Source organism: Bombina bombina, chromosome 2, assembly GCF_027579735.1.
Source record: "Bombina bombina isolate aBomBom1 chromosome 2, aBomBom1.pri, whole genome shotgun sequence".
NCBI classification, from domain to species: Eukaryota; Metazoa; Chordata; class Amphibia; order Anura; family Bombinatoridae; genus Bombina; species Bombina bombina.
The window spans coordinates 136,426,636-136,446,200 of record NC_069500.1 but is presented as its reverse complement, the minus strand read 5'-3'; the positions used below and the strand labels follow the sequence as shown (position 1 = coordinate 136,446,200).

General features: G+C 37.6%; 1 protein-coding gene across 1 annotated transcript in view; it reads right to left on the bottom strand.

Annotated features, from left to right (window-relative positions):
• The window catches only part of ITGA1 (integrin subunit alpha 1), a 359,476-nt gene that overhangs the window by 268,943 nt on the left and 70,968 nt on the right, over nt 1-19,565 (bottom strand). Inside the window, exons 3-6 of the mRNA XM_053701263.1 lie at nt 16,845-16,957; nt 7,412-7,500; nt 6,044-6,158; nt 3,844-3,971 (exon numbers count right to left, since the gene is read on the bottom strand). Of these exons, the coding sequence (XP_053557238.1) occupies nt 3,844-3,971; nt 6,044-6,158; nt 7,412-7,500; nt 16,845-16,957 (445 nt within the window). The remainder of the gene's footprint in view (nt 1-3,843; nt 3,972-6,043; nt 6,159-7,411; nt 7,501-16,844; nt 16,958-19,565) is intronic.

Genomic DNA, 19,565 nt, shown 5'->3' with positions numbered 1-19,565 from the left:
GGCTCCATTTATTAACCAGCCGATGCTGCTTCGGAGGCTCGTCTGAAACAGAAGTTAAGAAGCAGCGGTCGTAAGACCTTTTAGGTGGCAGATTGAAATCATCCTGATCCGATCTGGATGATTGACAGGCCCAGCTATCGGCTGATTTGGCCACCAGTGACCAGGGGGTGGCATTGCACAAGTGTTTCACCAGAAATGCTTGTGTAATGATAACTTTGGATAGCGTATGCTGCCTGCATTTAGTGATGTCGAGCGGACACGATTCGCTATAGTGAATCATGTCCGCTCGCCACTTGGTAGTGCCATAAAATGTAATTTTGTGTGATTTAATTAACTTACGGCTAGATTACGAGTTTTGCGGTTAGGTGAAAAAGCAGCGTTAACAGGTCCTAACACTGCTTTTTTACTACCGCTGGCATTACGAGTCTTTTAGGTTTAGGGGCACCACACACTTTTTTTGGCCTTACCGCAAACCAACTTACGCAAATTGCGTATAGTCTATTTTCAATGGGACTTCCATAGCGTTGGTATTACGAGTTTGTCATGGGAGGCCAAAAAGTGAGCGGTACACCATATCCCGTCAAGATTCCTAATGCATTTTAAATTCAGCAGTTATGAGTTTTACACTACAAAGCCGTAGCATAAAACTCATAACTAAAGTGCTAAAAAATACACTAACACCCATAAACTACCTATTATCCCTAAACCGAGGCCCTCCCGCATCGCAAACACTATAATAAAAATATTAACCCCTAATCTGCCGCTCCGGACATTGCCTCCACTAGAGTAAACATATTAACCCGTAAACCGCCGCAATCCCGCCCCCTAGTTAAATATTATCATCCCCTAATCTGCTGTCCCTAACATCTCCGCCACCTACCTACATTTATTAACCCCTAATCTGCCACTCCGGTTATCGCTGCCACCTACATTATACTTAGAAACCCTAATCTGCCGCCCCAACGTCGCCACCACTATGCTAAATTTATTAACCCCTAAACCTAAGTCTAACCCTAACCCTAACACCCCATAACTTAAATATAATTTAAATAAACCTAACTAAACATTCCAATCATTAACTAAATAATTCCTATTTAAAACTAAATACTTACCTATAAAATAAACCCTAAGCTAGCTACAATATAACTAATAGTTACATTGTATCTATCTTAGGGTTTATTTTTATTTTACAGGCAAGTTTGTATTTATTTTACCTAGGTAGAATAGTTACTAAATAGTTATTAACTATTTAATAACTACCTAGCTAAAATAAATACAAATTGACCTATAAAATAAATTCCCTAAATTAAATACAATTAAATAAATTAAATACAATTAGCTAAATTACAAAAAACAAACAAACACTAAATTACAGAAAATAAAAAACAAATTACAAGATCTTTAAACTAATTACACCTAATCTAATAGCCCTATCAAAATAAAAAAGCCCTCCCAAAATAAAAAAAACCCTAGCCTAAACTAAACTACCAATAGCCCTTAAAAGGGCCTTTTGCGGGGCATTGCCCCAAAGAAATCAGACTAAATCTAATTAAAAAATATATTTAAAACTAAATACTTAAATGTAAAATAAACCCTTAGCTAGCTACAATAAAACTAATAGTTACATTGTATCTAGCTTAGGGTTTATTTTTATTTTACAGGCAAGTTTGTATTTATTTTACCTAAGTAGAAGAGTTACTAAATAGTTATTAACTATTTACTAACTACCTAGCTAAAATAAATACAAATTGACCTGTAAAATAAAACATAACCTAAGTGACACTAACATTACACAACAATTAAATAAATTCCCTAAATTAAATACAATTAAATAAAATTAGCTAAATTACAAAAACAAACAAGCTAAATTACAGAAAATAAAAAACAATTTACAAGATCTATAAACTAATTACATCTAATCTAATAGCTCTATCAAAATAAAAAAAGCCCCCCCCCAAAAAAAAAAAAAAAAAAAACCCTAGCCTAAACTAAACTACCAATAGCCCTTAAAAGGGCCTTTTGCGGGGCATTGCCCCAAAGAAACACTAACCCCCTGAAGATTCACTTACCGGGAGAAGTCTTCATCCAAGCGGCAAGATGTCCTCAACGAAGCCGGCAAAAGTGGTCTTCCAGACGGGCAGAAGTGGTCCTCCAGACGGGCAGAAGTTTTCATCCAGACGGCATCTTCTATCTTCATCCTTCCGATGCGGAGCGGGTCCATCTTCAAGACAACCAGCGCAGAGCATCCTCTTCCAACGATGACTACCCGACGAATGAAGGTACCTTTAAGTGACGTCATCCAAGATGGTGTTCCTTAGATTCTGATTGGCTGATAGAATTATATCAGCCAATCGGAATTAAGGTTGAAAAAATCCTATTGGCTGATCCAATCAGCCAATAGGATTGAGCTCGCATTGTATTGGCTGATAGGAATTTTTAGTTAGATTTATTTAAATTATATTTAAGTTAGAGGGTGTTAGGGTTAGGGTTAGGCTTAGGTTTAAGGGTTAATAAATTTAGAATAGTGGCAGCGACATTGGGGGTGGCAGATTAGAGGTTAATAAATGTAGGTAGGTTGCGGCGACATTGGGGGAGGGAGATTAGGGGCTAATAAATATAATGTAGGTGTCTGCGATGTTGGGGGTGGCAGATTAGGAGTTAATAAGTGTAAGATTAGGGGTGTTTAGACTCAGGGTTTATGTTAGGGTGTTAGGTGTAAACATAAATTTAGTTTTCCTATAGGAATCAATGGGGCTGTGTTACTGAGCTTTACGCTGCTTTTTTGCAGGTGTTAGACTTTTTTTCAGCCGGCTCTCCCCATTGATGTCTATGGGGAAATCGTGCATGAGCACGTACAACCAGTTCATCGCTTACTTAAGCAGAGTTCGTATTGGAGTAAAGTGTGGAGCACAATTTTGCTCTACGCTCACTTCTTGCCTGTTAACGCCGGGTTGATAAAAACCCATAATACCAGCACTGCAGGTAAGTGAGCGGTGAGAATAATGGGCAAATTAGCACTGCACCCCTGTTACCGCAAAACTCGTAATCTAGGCGTTATTTATTTATTATAATTTTCAGTTTGAACTTCTATAAGAGAAACTATTTAAATACAGCAATATGTTTTTCACACATTTGTATTGACTAGCACTTTGGAGACTAACAGGAAGTTAAAGGAACATGAAACACTTTGAGGTTATAATCTAAAATGCGTAATTATGTGTAGGTAAAAAACAAACAAAAAAACTTTCCAATTTATTTTTATTATGTATGTTGCCTACATATCCTGTAATTTGTTTGACAACTATGAGGTTTCCAGTTCTGAGAATTGTAAGTTTACTTCACAAGTCAATACCCTGACACATATGTGTTCCTAACTGGCTTTATCAGAGATAATAAGCTAATTAGCTGCAAACATTGGAAGGTTTTGCTAACAAATTCACAGTGGCAATCTGTTTATAATCCAGTAACAATTCCAGATCGGGTATTGTAAAACCCCTGCAACAGACAAGGTGGTAACGCATTTAAAAAAAAAAAAAAAATCATAATCAACTCATTTGCTCATCAGATGTAAGACTGCAGAAAATTTAATTATAAAGTGAACTGATTAGAGTCCCTGAGAAAACCTTTGGTGATAAAAAATTAGATACCTCTTTAAAATATTTATATTTTTTTAATGGAAAGTGTATTCAACAAGAACAGTCTAATAGGTCAATAGTTTAATTTTAAATGAAAAAAACAAACATAAGGTGAACTTAGGGTAGATGCCTATAAAAATGACCACTCTTCTGTGCAAGTTATCTAAAATCAAATAAAAAGAAAACTATAGTTGCATGAATCCCTTACCTGTGTTTGATTTGGACTGATATCCATCTTTTTTAAAAGATTCTGTAAAAAGTCAACAACACTGTGCCATGGGTATATACTGTTAGAACCATCAAGTACTATGACAATGTCCAACTCAGCACGACATTCTAAAGAATGAAATAATTAATAAATGAAATCTGTCATTTTATGTCACTGCATATTTGTTTCCTACTGATGAGCATGTACTGGTTGTTGGTCTAACAGTGTGAGTATCAAGTTAAGTATGAAAATACCTTTAAAGGCTAAAAGAAAAGATGATCATATATAGATGTATAGTAGCTACTACTGCACCTCTCAATAAGACATTTGCATATTTTTATAATAAACAGTCTATAAGGAGGCAAATACGTGATTATTAAAGGGACACTGAACTCAAATTTTTTATTTTGTGTTTCAGATAGAGCATGCAATTTTAAGCAACTTTCTAATTTACTCCTAGTATCAATTTTTCTTTGTTCTCTTTCTATCTGTATTTGAAAAGAAGGCATCTAAGCTATTTGTTTGGTTTAGCGCACCTGGACAGCACGTGTTCATTGGTGGATTAATTTATCCACCAATCAGCAAAAACAACCCAGGTTATTCACCAAAAATGGGCCGGCATCTAAACCTTACACTCTTGCATTTCAAATAAAGATACCAAGGGAATTAAGAAAATGTAATAATAGGTGTAAATTAGAAAGTTGCTTAAAATTGCATGCTCTATCTGAATCACGAAAGAAAAAATGTGGGTTCAGTGTCCCTTTAAAGAAACATAAAACACAAATTTTTCCTTTCATGATGCAGCTAGAACATGCAATTTTAAATAAGTTTATAATAACTTCTATTATAAAATGTCTTTATTCTCTTGGTATCCTTTGTTAAAAACAAGGACGTAAGCTCAGGAGTGTGCACGTGTCTGGAGCACTATATGGCAGATGTTTTGCAATAATGTTATCCATTTGCAAGAACATTAGATGGCAGCACGATTTCCTTCCATGTAGTGCTCCACACACTCACTTAGGTATCTCTTCAACAAATGGTACAATGGGAGAACAAAGCAAATTTTATAATAGAAGTAAATTGGAAACTTTTTTTAAAATATTATGCTCTGTCTGAATCACAAAAAAACATTTTTGGGTTTCATATCCCTTTAAGCGAAAAACAATGATATATTTCATACAAAATAATTATCAATTAGAAATGTTAAAATTAAACTTTTATTCAGGATAAAAAATCTGATTAAAAAAAATTAATAATAAAATATATATGTGCAAAAAAATGACTTCAAATGTATATTGAATCCAACGTTTGTTTGGATCCTTCAAAAAGGGGGGTATATCAAAACATATAACAGATTAAAAAATAAAAACTAGATGGTCTTTTGATGAACACCTTGGGGCCAATTCATCAAGGGCCGAATGGACCCTGATGCCCCTGTTTTCACGCGAGCTTTCAGGCTCACTGGAAACAGCAGTTATTAAGCAGAGGTCTTAAGACCGCTGCTCCTTAACTGGCCCGCTGCCTCTAAAGCTGCAGACATCAATCCGCCCGATCCTATACGATCAGGTTGATTGACACCCCCTGCTAGCAGTCGATGGGTCCCAAATCTCCAGGGGGCGGCATTGCACAAGCAGTCCACCAGAACTGCTTGTGCAATTTAAATTCAGTGATGTCTTAAATACAGCGTATTTAAATCGGCCCCCTTTACTTTTACATGTCAGCCTTTTGACTGCCCAGCCTGTGATTCAGTCATTGGGCTCCATTTATTAAACTGCAAAAGCAGCTTCATAGCCCCAGCATTTGAGGCTCACTTGTGGCGTCTTGAAATGCTAGTTAAGTAGCTGCAGTATTAAGACTGATTCTAATAAACCCCTTCACCACCATGTCTATTTTTTCATCTAGGAGTACAGCTCAATAGCCGACTAATGATAACTTTTGTCTTGAAGAAGCTCAAGTAAGAGCCGAAACGTCGACCATGATCTTCTATAATTAAAATTCTGAAGTTGTCAGAATAAATAAATATATATAGAGTTTGAAACAAAAATCCTGAGAGTGCCCTTCTTTACAAATATATATATATATATACATTTTTTATCTATATAGTTGTTTCTCTTAAATATCAATTTCTTACATTTCAGTCTGCTATCTGTACAGATTGATAATGCAAACTGAAGTATTTTTACTTTACAACACTCTTTACCTTGGACAGAAGGTGCAATAGAATTTAAAACTTGAAAATTAGAACTGACATTTGCACAAATTCCAGTTGTGTAATGCAGACTTCCACATCTGTAAGCATAAAGAGGTCCACATGCCTTAGGAAAGAAGATATTGTTATAAATTAATATATATATTTAATGTATTAGAATGATATTTTATATTCTAAACAGGTACCTATTACATTATATACAATTACTCAACTAGGGACAAATACAGCAAACACAACATTAAAAAATATTAACAAATATAACTAACAGGTCTTAGGTCCTAGGCACTCAGCAAGTAAAATGTCTTCACCATTAACTGTTCACCAGTTTTTATATGATTTGCAGATGATTCACTACAGGATAGAGAGGTCTGCACTTGTAAATTAGCTACAAAACACGATATAGGAACTGGTGAAGTTGGTGAGACTGGTGAAGCTAGAAAGATTGGAAAAATAAAATGAAAGGTCTATTACAGTAGTAAAATAAAATGCTCTACAAATAATCTGAGATATGTACAATTGTAAATGATTTGTATAGTGTATCATCCAAACATTGTTATAAAACAATAAAAATAAAATTAACTTATTTGTTAGAGCAAGATATTTTATTACTAGAGATGCGGCAAAGCTATTCACCTTTGTATGAGTTAAACACACAGTTAAAGTGTCACTTGGGACCTGTAGAGCACTGCTTGTCCTGAGCGGATACTGCCGCTGATCCAATCTGCAGCGCTTATTTGCTTTTCTTTTCTTCTCTACTAGTGATAAAATAACATGTGCTAGCAAATTATAGCTTTATATTTTATCGCTATAATGGCCCTTTAAAGAAATCCACCAACTTATATATGGAAGAACTCATGTTAAAGCACTCCTTCAATTCTGAGAAGTAATGCAATGCTTTATATATATATATATATATATATATAAAACATATACAGTGTATATATATATATATATATATATATACATATATATATATATATATATATATATATATATATATATATATATATATATATATAGGCATGGAAAAGAGTTTTAAAGGACTGTTAAATACAGTAGAATTGTAGAATTGGCACATGCATAATAACAAATATAAAGCAATAACACTTGTTTTGAATTTCATATATAAATTGCTACCTATAGCTGAAAAAGGCTAAACCTGAGAAACCTTAGTAAAACTGTGTGCGCTGGAGTATTTGTGGAAATTATAAATAAAATATAACTATAATACTATTGAAGGCTTTCATAAAAATATTTCTCCATAGGAAGTCTATAGATTTGCCAATATTAACGCTTTGAATTATGGGTATGTATTTGCAGTTGTATGTACTATTAGCAATAAAGTACAAGTTTCCTTACCAAAAATCCACCTTTGGGATTTGTCACTAATGTGGAACCCATAGTCATGTTTTCTTTAACCTCAGAAACACTGGCAATTGATGTTAAACCTACAGTATGTAAAGAGACATGCACATTATTTTTTAATTTGCATGATTATTGTTAATATACATATTAACCTTTGCACCTACACAATAGAATCATATCCATACAAAAAGGGGAGGATAATCAATACTGTTTTATTTTTCCAAAGGCACAACATAAAATATACAAATGGCCTTAATCAAATTTGTTGACTCATTAAAGAATATAAAATCATTGCATGGAATTACTACATAATTCTTTACTAGTGTTATCTGATCCACTCTGTTAATCTAGGCATCCATCCAAATACTGTACAGTTATTTCTAAAGTAGATCATAATATTAAAATTTATATAATACCACAAAATGATAAAAAAAGAGGTTAAACACACAGTAGAAGTGCTACTAGACACCTGTAGAGCACTGCTGATCCCAAGCATGAACAGTTGCTGATCCAATCAGCAGCACTAGTTACACGTCTGAGTTTGGCGACTACAGCTGTTGACTGGATCAGCGTTGCTTTGCGGGTCCCGAGCTATATTTTTACTTTGTGTTTAACCCCTTTGCGGGGGTTGAATAAACAGTAGTGTAGGGTCTATAGCTTTAAAATTCATGCTCTAACAAATGAGTTATGTCCCTTTAATTTCAAAATTGTTTTAAAAATAATCAGTAGAAAGTTACACTTAACAGACTCAAGTTCTACAAGGCAGCTATTTTCAGCAAAAATAGAAATAAGTGAAAAACAGCCTATTAAGAGTCCTATGGTTCTGTAGAGCTTGTAATGATTCTAAACCAATGCACACAGTAAATTTCAGTGATTGTGTACATTAGGATGAATTAGGTCTTTATGGAAAGAATTTGTGAAGATAGGTATGTGTGGAAAAATATAGGAGCAGATTTACTCTGCATATTGATGGAAGAATCACTTCTAAAAAAGGTAAACCAAAGGGGCACTTCATTGTCATACTTTATGCTATGTCTTTTTCTCTAGAACTGGTTGAAAGCAATTTATTAAGGACAGACAATGAAATAAACATAGATACAGCAGTTTCTAAAACAAAGAGAGTGTGAAGTGTTCATAACAATAAAGGAGTTATAGTTGCTAACTTAGCTGAACCGTTAAACACAATCCATTTTTTCCCTATGATGCTCGGATCCCCACCATCTTGCTAAAGTATTTTAGAAATGTAAATCTTCAATGCATACAACATTAGTATGTCCTACTTTCGATTTCCATCCTATTAAACCTTTTTCTAAATAAATCTTACTCTAAATCAATACCTAATTTTCCACTCTTCAAACATCCCTTAATCCTTGTATTATGGTTTTCTAAAAATCTTTTTATTTTATTCCAAACATCCTAAAACTGGACCTGGGTTCTCACTTAACAAGCATTTTATAAACCTTGAAAAATCACTAATAATTTAGAATAACTTTCAGACACTGAAAATCAGTTTTGGGAATGGCTGCATTTTTGCACTATAGATGCTGTTCTGTACTGGTTTGGATTTGCTGTGAACCTTTGCCATATGTAACACCCACAGCACGCATCAGAGTTACTTGAGGTCATTTTGGATACAGCACCTATCCAATGGATGTAAAAAACTGCATCTATGTAACATCCCTCACTCACCGTGACACAGCCATCCATGGGGGCTTACTGAATAACCCCCAACCACCTTAAATCCCCCATCCCATATTGTCTTACTTAAACCATATTTTCACATTGTCCATGGCTTTTATATTTTTAATATCAGCTGTAACCATACTATTCCTATCCTCATACCGAAAGCTATTCTGATTGACTGAAACTACTGCCTTCATTTCTTTAGCAATTGCGGTTGTCTAATTTTAAAATAAAATACCCAAGAAATCCACCATCAAATATATGGAAGAAGAACTCATGATTAAGAACTCCACTTCTGAGAAGTAATGCAATGCTTTAAATATATATATATATATATATATATATATATATATATATATATATATATATATATATATATATATATAGTCAGGTAGAAAACAGCACTCTCTGGACTTAAGTTTTAAACAAATAGTTTAATTAGTAACGTTTCGGGGAATGCTCCCCTTCATCAGACCAACAACATACAAGTGAATCAAACATTTATGTACACATAGACCCCTCCCCCTAGTGCAAAAACCGCCAAAAACTGGTTGTCATGGCAACCAAACCCACAGTGCAAAGTAAATACAAATAATACAGCATATAATCCAGCAAGCAATAAATAAAGCAGTCAATAACGCAATAATCACAACTGTGAACCCACAGATGCATGATCCTGGTAAATGGGCAGATATACACTGGGATATAAAATGTGAACTAGAGGATACAGACATATGCCAAATGATGCAGTACAGAGTATGAGGAGGAATCCTAGATAACAAACCAGCATCGAGCTGTATAAATTCTTCCTATTCAATACAATTTATAGAACAGTAACACCTTCATTTAGAGCATAATAGCATATCTGTATTAGCCATCTGTAACTAGATCCGTTCTACATTACACATAATACATTCGCAGTGACACTTAATGACTACCACTGATAAGGCATAAGTAACCCTACTTTAGGGATCAGACATTAACCTCAGTCCTAATGCATTATAAACATTCAATGTGTTAATAGTAAAGAGAAAGCATAGACCGTAGTATCAGAGCGTAACCCAGAGGGATCATTCCGTGTAGCCGTGTCAGATGCAGGCCCATGTTAGTGCTTACAGTCTGCACCGCGCATCGCACAGCTAAGTAGTGCGCATGCGTATCGCCCAGGGGCGATCCGCCCCCAATGCTCCCCAGAAGCGTTACCATAGGCTCGATGTGACAAGCCCCTACTTAAGTGCGTGTAAACAAATAACACATTTATACTCGCTGTCCAGCTATTGGGCAGAGTAAAATACTAAACTAAACTAAAATAAGTCATTATGACTCGGCGTCCGTGAATAAAAATATTCAAATGGGGTATAGGCAAGTGTATACTACGTGTGAGATGTCAGTGACAGGCAACCCAGCCCGCAGTCCACTAGACATAAGACATCTAATCAAAACGGCAGCTTTCAACCCACAGAATACTTAGTGACTCGGCCCGTATAGTGCAGGAGCCCCCATATAGGATGGGTGTAGCTTGATTGTAGTAACTATGGTCATAACTCTCAGTACTTGGATCTACATATTAATTGGCCATAATGGGACAAAGCCCACCATGACGTCATAATATGTCTGGGAGTCACAAGCTAGCGCACACCTTTACACAGAAACTGGGTAGCAGATACCAATAGGTTAGGGCAAATCCCGCCTAGAGCATACAGGAGGGAAACTTAGGTTATCTATCATGTGAGGCAATATTATAATGCACAAATACAATACCCAACCTAATCAGGGTATTAACATACTTCCAGGACAAATCAGCATAATAAAACGTATCACATAAAAAGCATAGTGTGTTAACCCACCGGGAACAGTGGTTAGAAAACCAGAGAAGGATGCATATAAGCGGCCTGACCAATCTAAGTCAATATTAAGTGACAAATCCCTGATGGCAGCATGGGGTGTGCTCAGACAAACACTCATAAAGAATGTTTTGGTAACCAGGGGAACGACACATACCTATGAAGAAGATAGGTGTGCTACGTGCAGCCACATCTACTTTACAAGGTGGAAAACACAAAGCATCAATACACATGTAGCAGACAAAAATTAACCAAACACACAGTAATAAAGAATACAAATAAGAATGAACAATCAAAAATCATAGAAAACAGTGCCAGTCTATTTCCATATTCAAACCTCTGGGATGTATGGTGTCCAGTTTAAAGATCCACTCCGCTTCTTTTTGTAGGAGACGTGTGTCCCTATCCCCGCCCCTCGGGAGTGGGGGTACGTGGTCAATAAGCTTAAATCTAAGGTCTGCAACAGAGTGACCCTTTTCCATGAAATGTCTGGCCACTGGCTGGTCACTCTTGCCTTTTTCAATTGCTGTCCGAATAGCGCTCCTGTGATTGGCCATCCTTTTCTTGATGTCGTCTGAGGTTTTACCAATGTAAAAAAGGCCACAGCTGCAATTCAACATATATACCACAAACTTCGTGGTGCACGTAAGATAGTGCTTGATCCTATAGCTTGTATTGTTGTGTGGATGTCTGAACTGCTTACATTGCAACATAGAGTTGCACGTCACGCCAGGGAAAGGTGATGGAAGACAACAGACACCCTTTCAAAAAACCCAGCACATTTGAACCCCCCACAACTAACCCAAGTATTAAAACTTTTACTCGCATGGTACAACAAAGAATAAGACAGGGGGAACATGACCTGACTAGAAACAACATGACAACAAGTGATTGGGAAGCTGTACAATCCCTTAGGAATGACTCTACAATAGTCATACGCCCAGCGGATAAGGGTGGTGCGGTTGTCCTGCAGGACTACCAGGATTACAAAGCTGAAATAGACAGACAATTGGCGGATAATTCTACCTATAGGGCTCTACCCTGTGATCCGACCATTTCTTATAAAACACAGATTGATTCTGTTATTGAGCATGCAGCTCGAATGAATTGGATAGACTCAACTACTAAAGACTGGCTGACAACTGTCAACCCGGTGAGACCAATACTGTATACATTACCAAAGATACACAAGCAGTTGGTAAACCCACCTGGACGCCCCATAGTTTCAGCACGGGGGTCATTATTACAGCCCTTGGCTAAATTTGTTGATTCTTTGCTACAACCTCTAGTTGTTAATATGCGATCCTACCTACGGGACTCCTCGGCTCTTATCACGTATCTTACCAAACTGACTGATATACAACCAGGTGATGTGCTTGCTAGTCTTGACGTCACAAGCTTGTACACCATTATACCGCATGAAATGGGGATGGAGATAATCACCAACTGCCTTGAGAGGTGCCCCTATGTGGGACCACCAACAGGTTTTATTGTTGAACTCTTATCCTTATGCCTCAAATTGAACTACTTTAAGTTTGAGAGAAGATTCTATTTGCAGCTCATGGGAACAGCCATGGGCTCGAATATGGCACCTGCATTTGCAAATCTCTTTATGGAGTATGTTGAAGAGAATATATTCAAGGTGTATGACAACCAACAGGTATATTTTTACAAGCGGTACATTGATGATATCGTGATCATCTGGCGAGGAACAATCGAGTCCTTTGGTGAATGGGTCATATCCCTGAATGAAAGAGGGGGACAGGTTCAACTTAAAGAGGTTTCCAGCTACAACGAAGTTGATTTCCTGGATCTGAGAATCTATAAGGTTGACAACAAACTTGGAACTACCCTATTTAAAAAGTCTACTGACAGAAATACATTACTACACGCTTCCAGCTACCATCCCAGATCACTCATAAAGGCGATCCCCAGGGCACAAATGCTGAGAGTTTGTCGCAATAATACATCTGATGAGAAAAAGGAGTTACAATTAAATGAAATGGAAGCAAGATTCTACAACAGAGGATACAAATGCAACATTGTAAAAGAAGCAAGGTCCCAGGTGGATTTGGAGGTTACTAAGAGTGATCACCAGAAGAGAATGAATTTCGTCACAGCCTACACCCCCAACACAAGGACACTGGGGGTTACGCTAAAAGAGAAGTGGGACATCATCCAGACAGACCCATCACTACCTTACCAGCACTATGGACCACCCAGGATTGGGTACAAAAGGGGAAGGAACCTAAAAGATATTCTGATGAATACAGACCCTACTGACAGCTACAATAAAGTGACACCAATCACCAAAAAAGGTTCCTACAAATGCCCTAGTTGCGTGACGTGCAACTCTATGTTGCAATGTAAGCAGTTCAGACATCCACACAACAATACAAGCTATAGGATCAAGCACTATCTTACGTGCACCACGAAGTTTGTGGTATATATGTTGAATTGCAGCTGTGGCCTTTTTTACATTGGTAAAACCTCAGACGACATCAAGAAAAGGATGGCCAATCACAGGAGCGCTATTCGGACAGCAATTGAAAAAGGCAAGAGTGACCAGCCAGTGGCCAGACATTTCATGGAAAAGGGTCACTCTGTTGCAGACCTTAGATTTAAGCTTATTGACCACGTACCCCCACTCCCGAGGGGCGGGGATAGGGACACACGTCTCCTACAAAAAGAAGCGGAGTGGATCTTTAAACTGGACACCATACATCCCAGAGGTTTGAATATGGAAATAGACTGGCACTGTTTTCTATGATTTTTGATTGTTCATTCTTATTTGTATTCTTTATTACTGTGTGTTTGGTTAATTTTTGTCTGCTACATGTGTATTGATGCTTTGTGTTTTCCACCTTGTAAAGTAGATGTGGCTGCACGTAGCACACCTATCTTCTTCATAGGTATGTGTCGTTCCCCTGGTTACCAAAACATTCTTTATGAGTGTTTGTCTGAGCACACCCCATGCTGCCATCAGGGATTTGTCACTTAATATTGACTTAGATTGGTCAGGCCGCTTATATGCATCCTTCTCTGGTTTTCTAACCACTGTTCCCGGTGGGTTAACACACTATGCTTTTTATGTGATACGTTTTATTATGCTGATTTGTCCTGGAAGTATGTTAATACCCTGATTAGGTTGGGTATTGTATTTGTGCATTATAATATTGCCTCACATGATAGATAACCTAAGTTTCCCTCCTGTATGCTCTAGGCGGGATTTGCCCTAACCTATTGGTATCTGCTACCCAGTTTCTGTGTAAAGGTGTGCGCTAGCTTGTGACTCCCAGACATATTATGACGTCATGGTGGGCTTTGTCCCATTATGGCCAATTAATATGTAGATCCAAGTACTGAGAGTTATGACCATAGTTACTACAATCAAGCTACACCCATCCTATATGGGGGCTCCTGCACTATACGGGCCGAGTCACTAAGTATTCTGTGGGTTGAAAGCTGCCGTTTTGATTAGATGTCTTATGTCTAGTGGACTGCGGGCTGGGTTGCCTGTCACTGACATCTCACACGTAGTATACCCTTGCCTATACCCCATTTGAATATTTTTATTCACGGACGCCGAGTCATAATGACTTATTTTAGTTTAGTTTAGTATTTTACTCTGCCCAATAGCTGGACAGCGAGTATAAATGTGTTATTTGTTTACACGCACTTAAGTAGGGGCTTGTCACATCGAGCCTATGGTAACGCTTCTGGGGAGCATTGGGGGCGGATCGCCCCTGGGCGATACGCATGCGCACTACTTAGCTGTGCGATGCGCGGTGCAGACTGTAAGCACTAACATGGGCCTGCATCTGACACGGCTACACGGAATGATCCCTCTGGGTTACGCTCTGATACTACGGTCTATGCTTTCTCTTTACTATTAACACATTGAATGTTTATAATGCATTAGGACTGAGGTTAATGTCTGATCCCTAAAGTAGGGTTACTTATGCCTTATCAGTGGTAGTCATTAAGTGTCACTGCGAATGTATTATGTGTAATGTAGAACGGATCTAGTTACAGATGGCTAATACAGATATGCTATTATGCTCTAAATGAAGGTGTTACTGTTCTATAAATTGTATTGAATAGGAAGAATTTATACAGCTCGATGCTGGTTTGTTATCTAGGATTCCTCCTCATACTCTGTACTGCATCATTTGGCATATGTCTGTATCCTCTAGTTCACATTTTATATCCCAGTGTATATCTGCCCATTTACCAGGATCATGCATCTGTGGGTTCACAGTTGTGATTATTGCGTTATTGACTGCTTTATTTATTGCTTGCTGGATTATATGCTGTATTATTTGTATTTACTTTGCACTGTGGGTTTGGTTGCCATGACAACCAGTTTTTGGCGTTTTTTGCACTAGGGGGAGGGGTCTATGTGTACATAAATGTTTGATTCACTTGTATGTTGTTGGTCTGATGAAGGGGAGCATTCCCCGAAACGTTACTAATTAAACTATTTGTTTAAAACTTAAGTCCAGAGAGTGCTGTTTTCTACCTGACTACATTTCACCTATTCTAGCACCCTGGCCCTTGGGATACTGTTTGTGAGAGTGCAACTGACTCATTTTGCCTATATATATATATATATATCTGCATGGAAAAGAGTTTTAAAGGACTGTTTAATACAGAAGAATTTTATAATTGACACATGCATAATAACAAATACAAAGCAAAACACATTTTGAATTTCATATGAACAGTAGATTATTTATTTTCTAACAATTTTCAAATTTTCCTTCAATTTCCTTGTCCCTTATATCATATGATAACCATCAGCCCAGTGCCTCAGAAAAGTGTGCATAAAGAGTCTGTGGACAATTTGATAATGGATGTAAATTGGATTTATTTTTTTAGTTTGTTATTTAAAATGTATGCTTTATGTTAATCATGAAAGTTTAATTTTGACTTTAAAATCCCATGTTGGTTGGGCTGCTGCAGAGGATGAGTGCAATAATCAAGTATAAGGCATGGTTATCTCTTGGGAACAATATATATCAATTTATATTCCCAAAGCTGTAATATGTATGTGTGCTTTTCATTATTATTTGATGGGGCAGATATTCTATTTGGCTTTAACCAAAAACAAATGCTTATTAACATGATGAAGAAAATTGAATATTAATAAGTCTAAGTTAATAAGTCTAAGTTTATTTAATTTTTAGGATAACCTTATGCTTACCCCAGGCATTCTAGAAGTCCTCCACAGTGTTTGTCCTTAACACCTTTGGGGAAGTGCTTCCACAAATTACTCCTGAACCTACTATCTTTCAACTTGAGATCATGACCCCTTGTTCAGGAATTGTTTTTTTTTTTTGTAAAATGGGCTGAACATCGGTGTTCTATTGGCGTATATGAAAATGTCTCTCTAATCCCAGCCTAATTCTATATAGATTTTTACACTGCAGATCTCAAAGTTTTTTCTCGCCAACTAAAAGGTGGCGAGCTTTTCTCAAAACAATACGAAAACTTAGAACCCCAATAGAAAAACAAATGCATACTAAAATATAGGCGAATGTAAGATGCTATAAGCAGAAAGCAGCGTAATGTGAGTTATATTGGCTGCAGGATTTTAATTTTAAAGTGCTCCCCCTGCTCCCTGCTACATTTGCACTAAGGAGCGAAATGTCCCTATCCAGCGAGCTTTATTACTTTTAATAGGAGCCAACTCGCCACTCGCAGGGACTGCCCCTTTTTTACGATCATTGCACCGGGGCAGCCTTGCGAGAGTCAGCGAGAAAAAGTAGGTTTTATCTGGCGAGGATTATATCATCGAGCCCAGAGAGTGATAGCATCATAAGGCAGATTAGTTTTGGAAGAAAATAAAAAGCAGAGGATTCCTTTAATGGTTAAAACAAAAGGTAGTTTCCACTTACTTGGCAAGTTAAGTTTTGTGCAAGGTGGCTGCCTGGCCTTATTTACCGGACATTTATAAACATCACCTGTTCGTTTTGTAGGTTGACCCTCCAGAGGTGAGCCAATAAGGACCCTAAATAAATAAAATCTGATTAAATCATATGAATTGCAAGATATAATTGAGTTCTAATAACAATATTGTCCTCTATATTCTTAAACATTAACATTGATCATTTTTTTTCCTGTTGCAGCTAAAAGTAGGCAGTTCTCTATAAAATACCAACAAGGCCAGTATTTTTAAGGTTCAATTCAATATAGATAATAAAGAATAAATATAGAAATAAGGGTCCTATTATGCATAAACTTATTTTATATGTGTTGGGATCTAATTATAAACAAATGACCTTTTAAAATCAGTCCTATCGTTTTTAGTTTCTGAGTTATGCTGTGTAATCATTTATGCAAATGTATGCTAATGAGCACATTCTGTATTTCTCTTGCAAGGTGTATCCAGTCCACGGATTCATCCTTACTTGTGGGATATTCTCATTCCCTACAGGAAGTGGCAAAGAGAGCACACAGCAGAGCTGTCCATATAGCTCCTCCCCTAGCTCCACCCCCCAGTCATTCTCTTTGCCGCTGTAGCAGTAGGGCATCTCCACGGGAGGGTAAAGTGAATGTGGTGTTAGATTTGTAGTTTTATATGTTATTTTTAAATTGTACCGGCTTGTACTATTTACTCTCTGGCAGAAAAGTGATGAAGATTTCTGCTGAGAGGAAAATGATTTTAGCATGTTGTAACTAAAATCCACTGCTGTTCCCTCACAGGACTGATGAGTACCAGAGAACTTCAGTTGGGGGGAACAGTTTGCAGGCTTAACTGCATTGAGGTATGTTTCAGTCATCTTTTTTTTTTAGTCAAGACATGTTAATGCTAGAAGACTGACAGGAATCCCCATGAGGGAAGGGTAAGCCATTTTCTGAAACTTAGTATAGAATAAGGGCTTATTTAACAGGGCTCAATAGGCTGGTGGACACTGTGAAAGGGCAATCGATTATTTTATTAGGAAAATACTCATTGGTAGACACTTTTAATCACATTTGGGGTGTTTATTAAGGTTTTTTTTTATCCACATGGCATATATTTAGTCACCCAAGTGTGACTTTGAGGGCCTCACAACTCCGGAGTGGAGTGGGAGGGGCCCTGATTTCGCTCCTCTGTTGCGCAGTTCATTTATCCAGACAGTTCATGCTGCTTCACGTGGAGGGTCCAGAGACTACTTGAGGGACTCACAGAATCTGTTTTTCCCCTAATCTAATCCATAAGGGAAGGTAGGGCCACAGCAGATTGCTGTGGCAAGGTGCTGTAGTTTTGAAAGCGATTGTGGGCTTTAGGCTGCTCCGGTTTGGGCATTAAGGGGTTAATCAGGCTGAAACTTGGTGTGCAATCATATTGAAGCATTAGGCACATACTGTGAAAATTTCAAAAGATTTGGTGCATTTTTCACTGTTTTGTAAAATTGTGTGCGCTTTTTATTTCTTAAAGGCACAGTACTGTTTTTCTCAAATTGTAATTTTTATTGATTAACGTGTTTTCCAAGCCTGTTTGCATATATTACTAATCTGTCTAACATGTCTGACACTAAGGAAAAGCCTTGCTCTATGTGTTCAGTAGCCATGGTGGAACCCCCACTCAAAATGTGTCCCAAGTGCACTAATGTGTCTATACAAGTTAAAGATCATACTGTGTCACTTAGAAATGTAGCCCAAGATGATTCTATGACGGAAGGGAATGAAGATAGTCCACATTCCTCTCCCCAAGTGTCACCACCAGTTACGCCCGCGCAAGCAATACCTAGTACCTCTAGTGCATTGGCGCATATTACATTGCAACAACTAGCGACAGTTATGGATAATTCCCTTGCGGCCTTTCTATCCAAGCTGCCAGTTTTTCCTTCAAAGCGAGATAGCTCTGTTTTAAGAACAGATTATGAGCAGTCGGAAGCTTTGGGAGGTTTATCTGACGTACCCTCACAACACTCTGATGTAGGAGCGAGGGATGGGATGTCTGAGGGAGAAATTTCTGACTCAGGAAAAATTTCTCAACGGGCTGATTCAGATTCATTAGCTTTTAAATTTAAGTTGGAACACCTCCGCGTATTGCTTAGGGAGGTTCTATCCACTCTGGATGATTGTGACCCTATGGTTCCAGAGAAATTGTGTAAAATGGACAAATATCTAGAGGTCCCTGTATACACTGATGCATTTCCGATTCCTAAAAGGGCTGCGGATATTGTTACCAGGGAGTGGGAAAGACCAGGTGTCCCCTTTGTTCCCCCTCCTATTTTTAAGAAAATGTTCCCCATTACTGACCCCAGGCGGGACTCATGGCAGACAGTCCCTAAGGTAGAGGGAGCAGTTTCTACGCTGGCTAAGCGCACAACCATTCCAATTGAAGACAGTTGTGCTTTTAAAGATCCTATGGATAAAAAATTAGAAGGTTTACTAAAGAAAATTTTTGTTCAACAAGGGTTCCTTCTACAACCGATCGCCTGCATTATTCCTGTAACTACTGCAGCGGCTTTCTGGTTTGAGCCACTGGAGGAGTCGCTCCAGAGGGAGACCTCATATGACGAAATTATGGATAGAATTAAAGCTTTAAAACTGGCTAATTCTTTTATCACTGATGCCGCTTTGCAATTAGCCAAGTTAGCGGCAAAAAATTCAGGGTTCGCCATTGT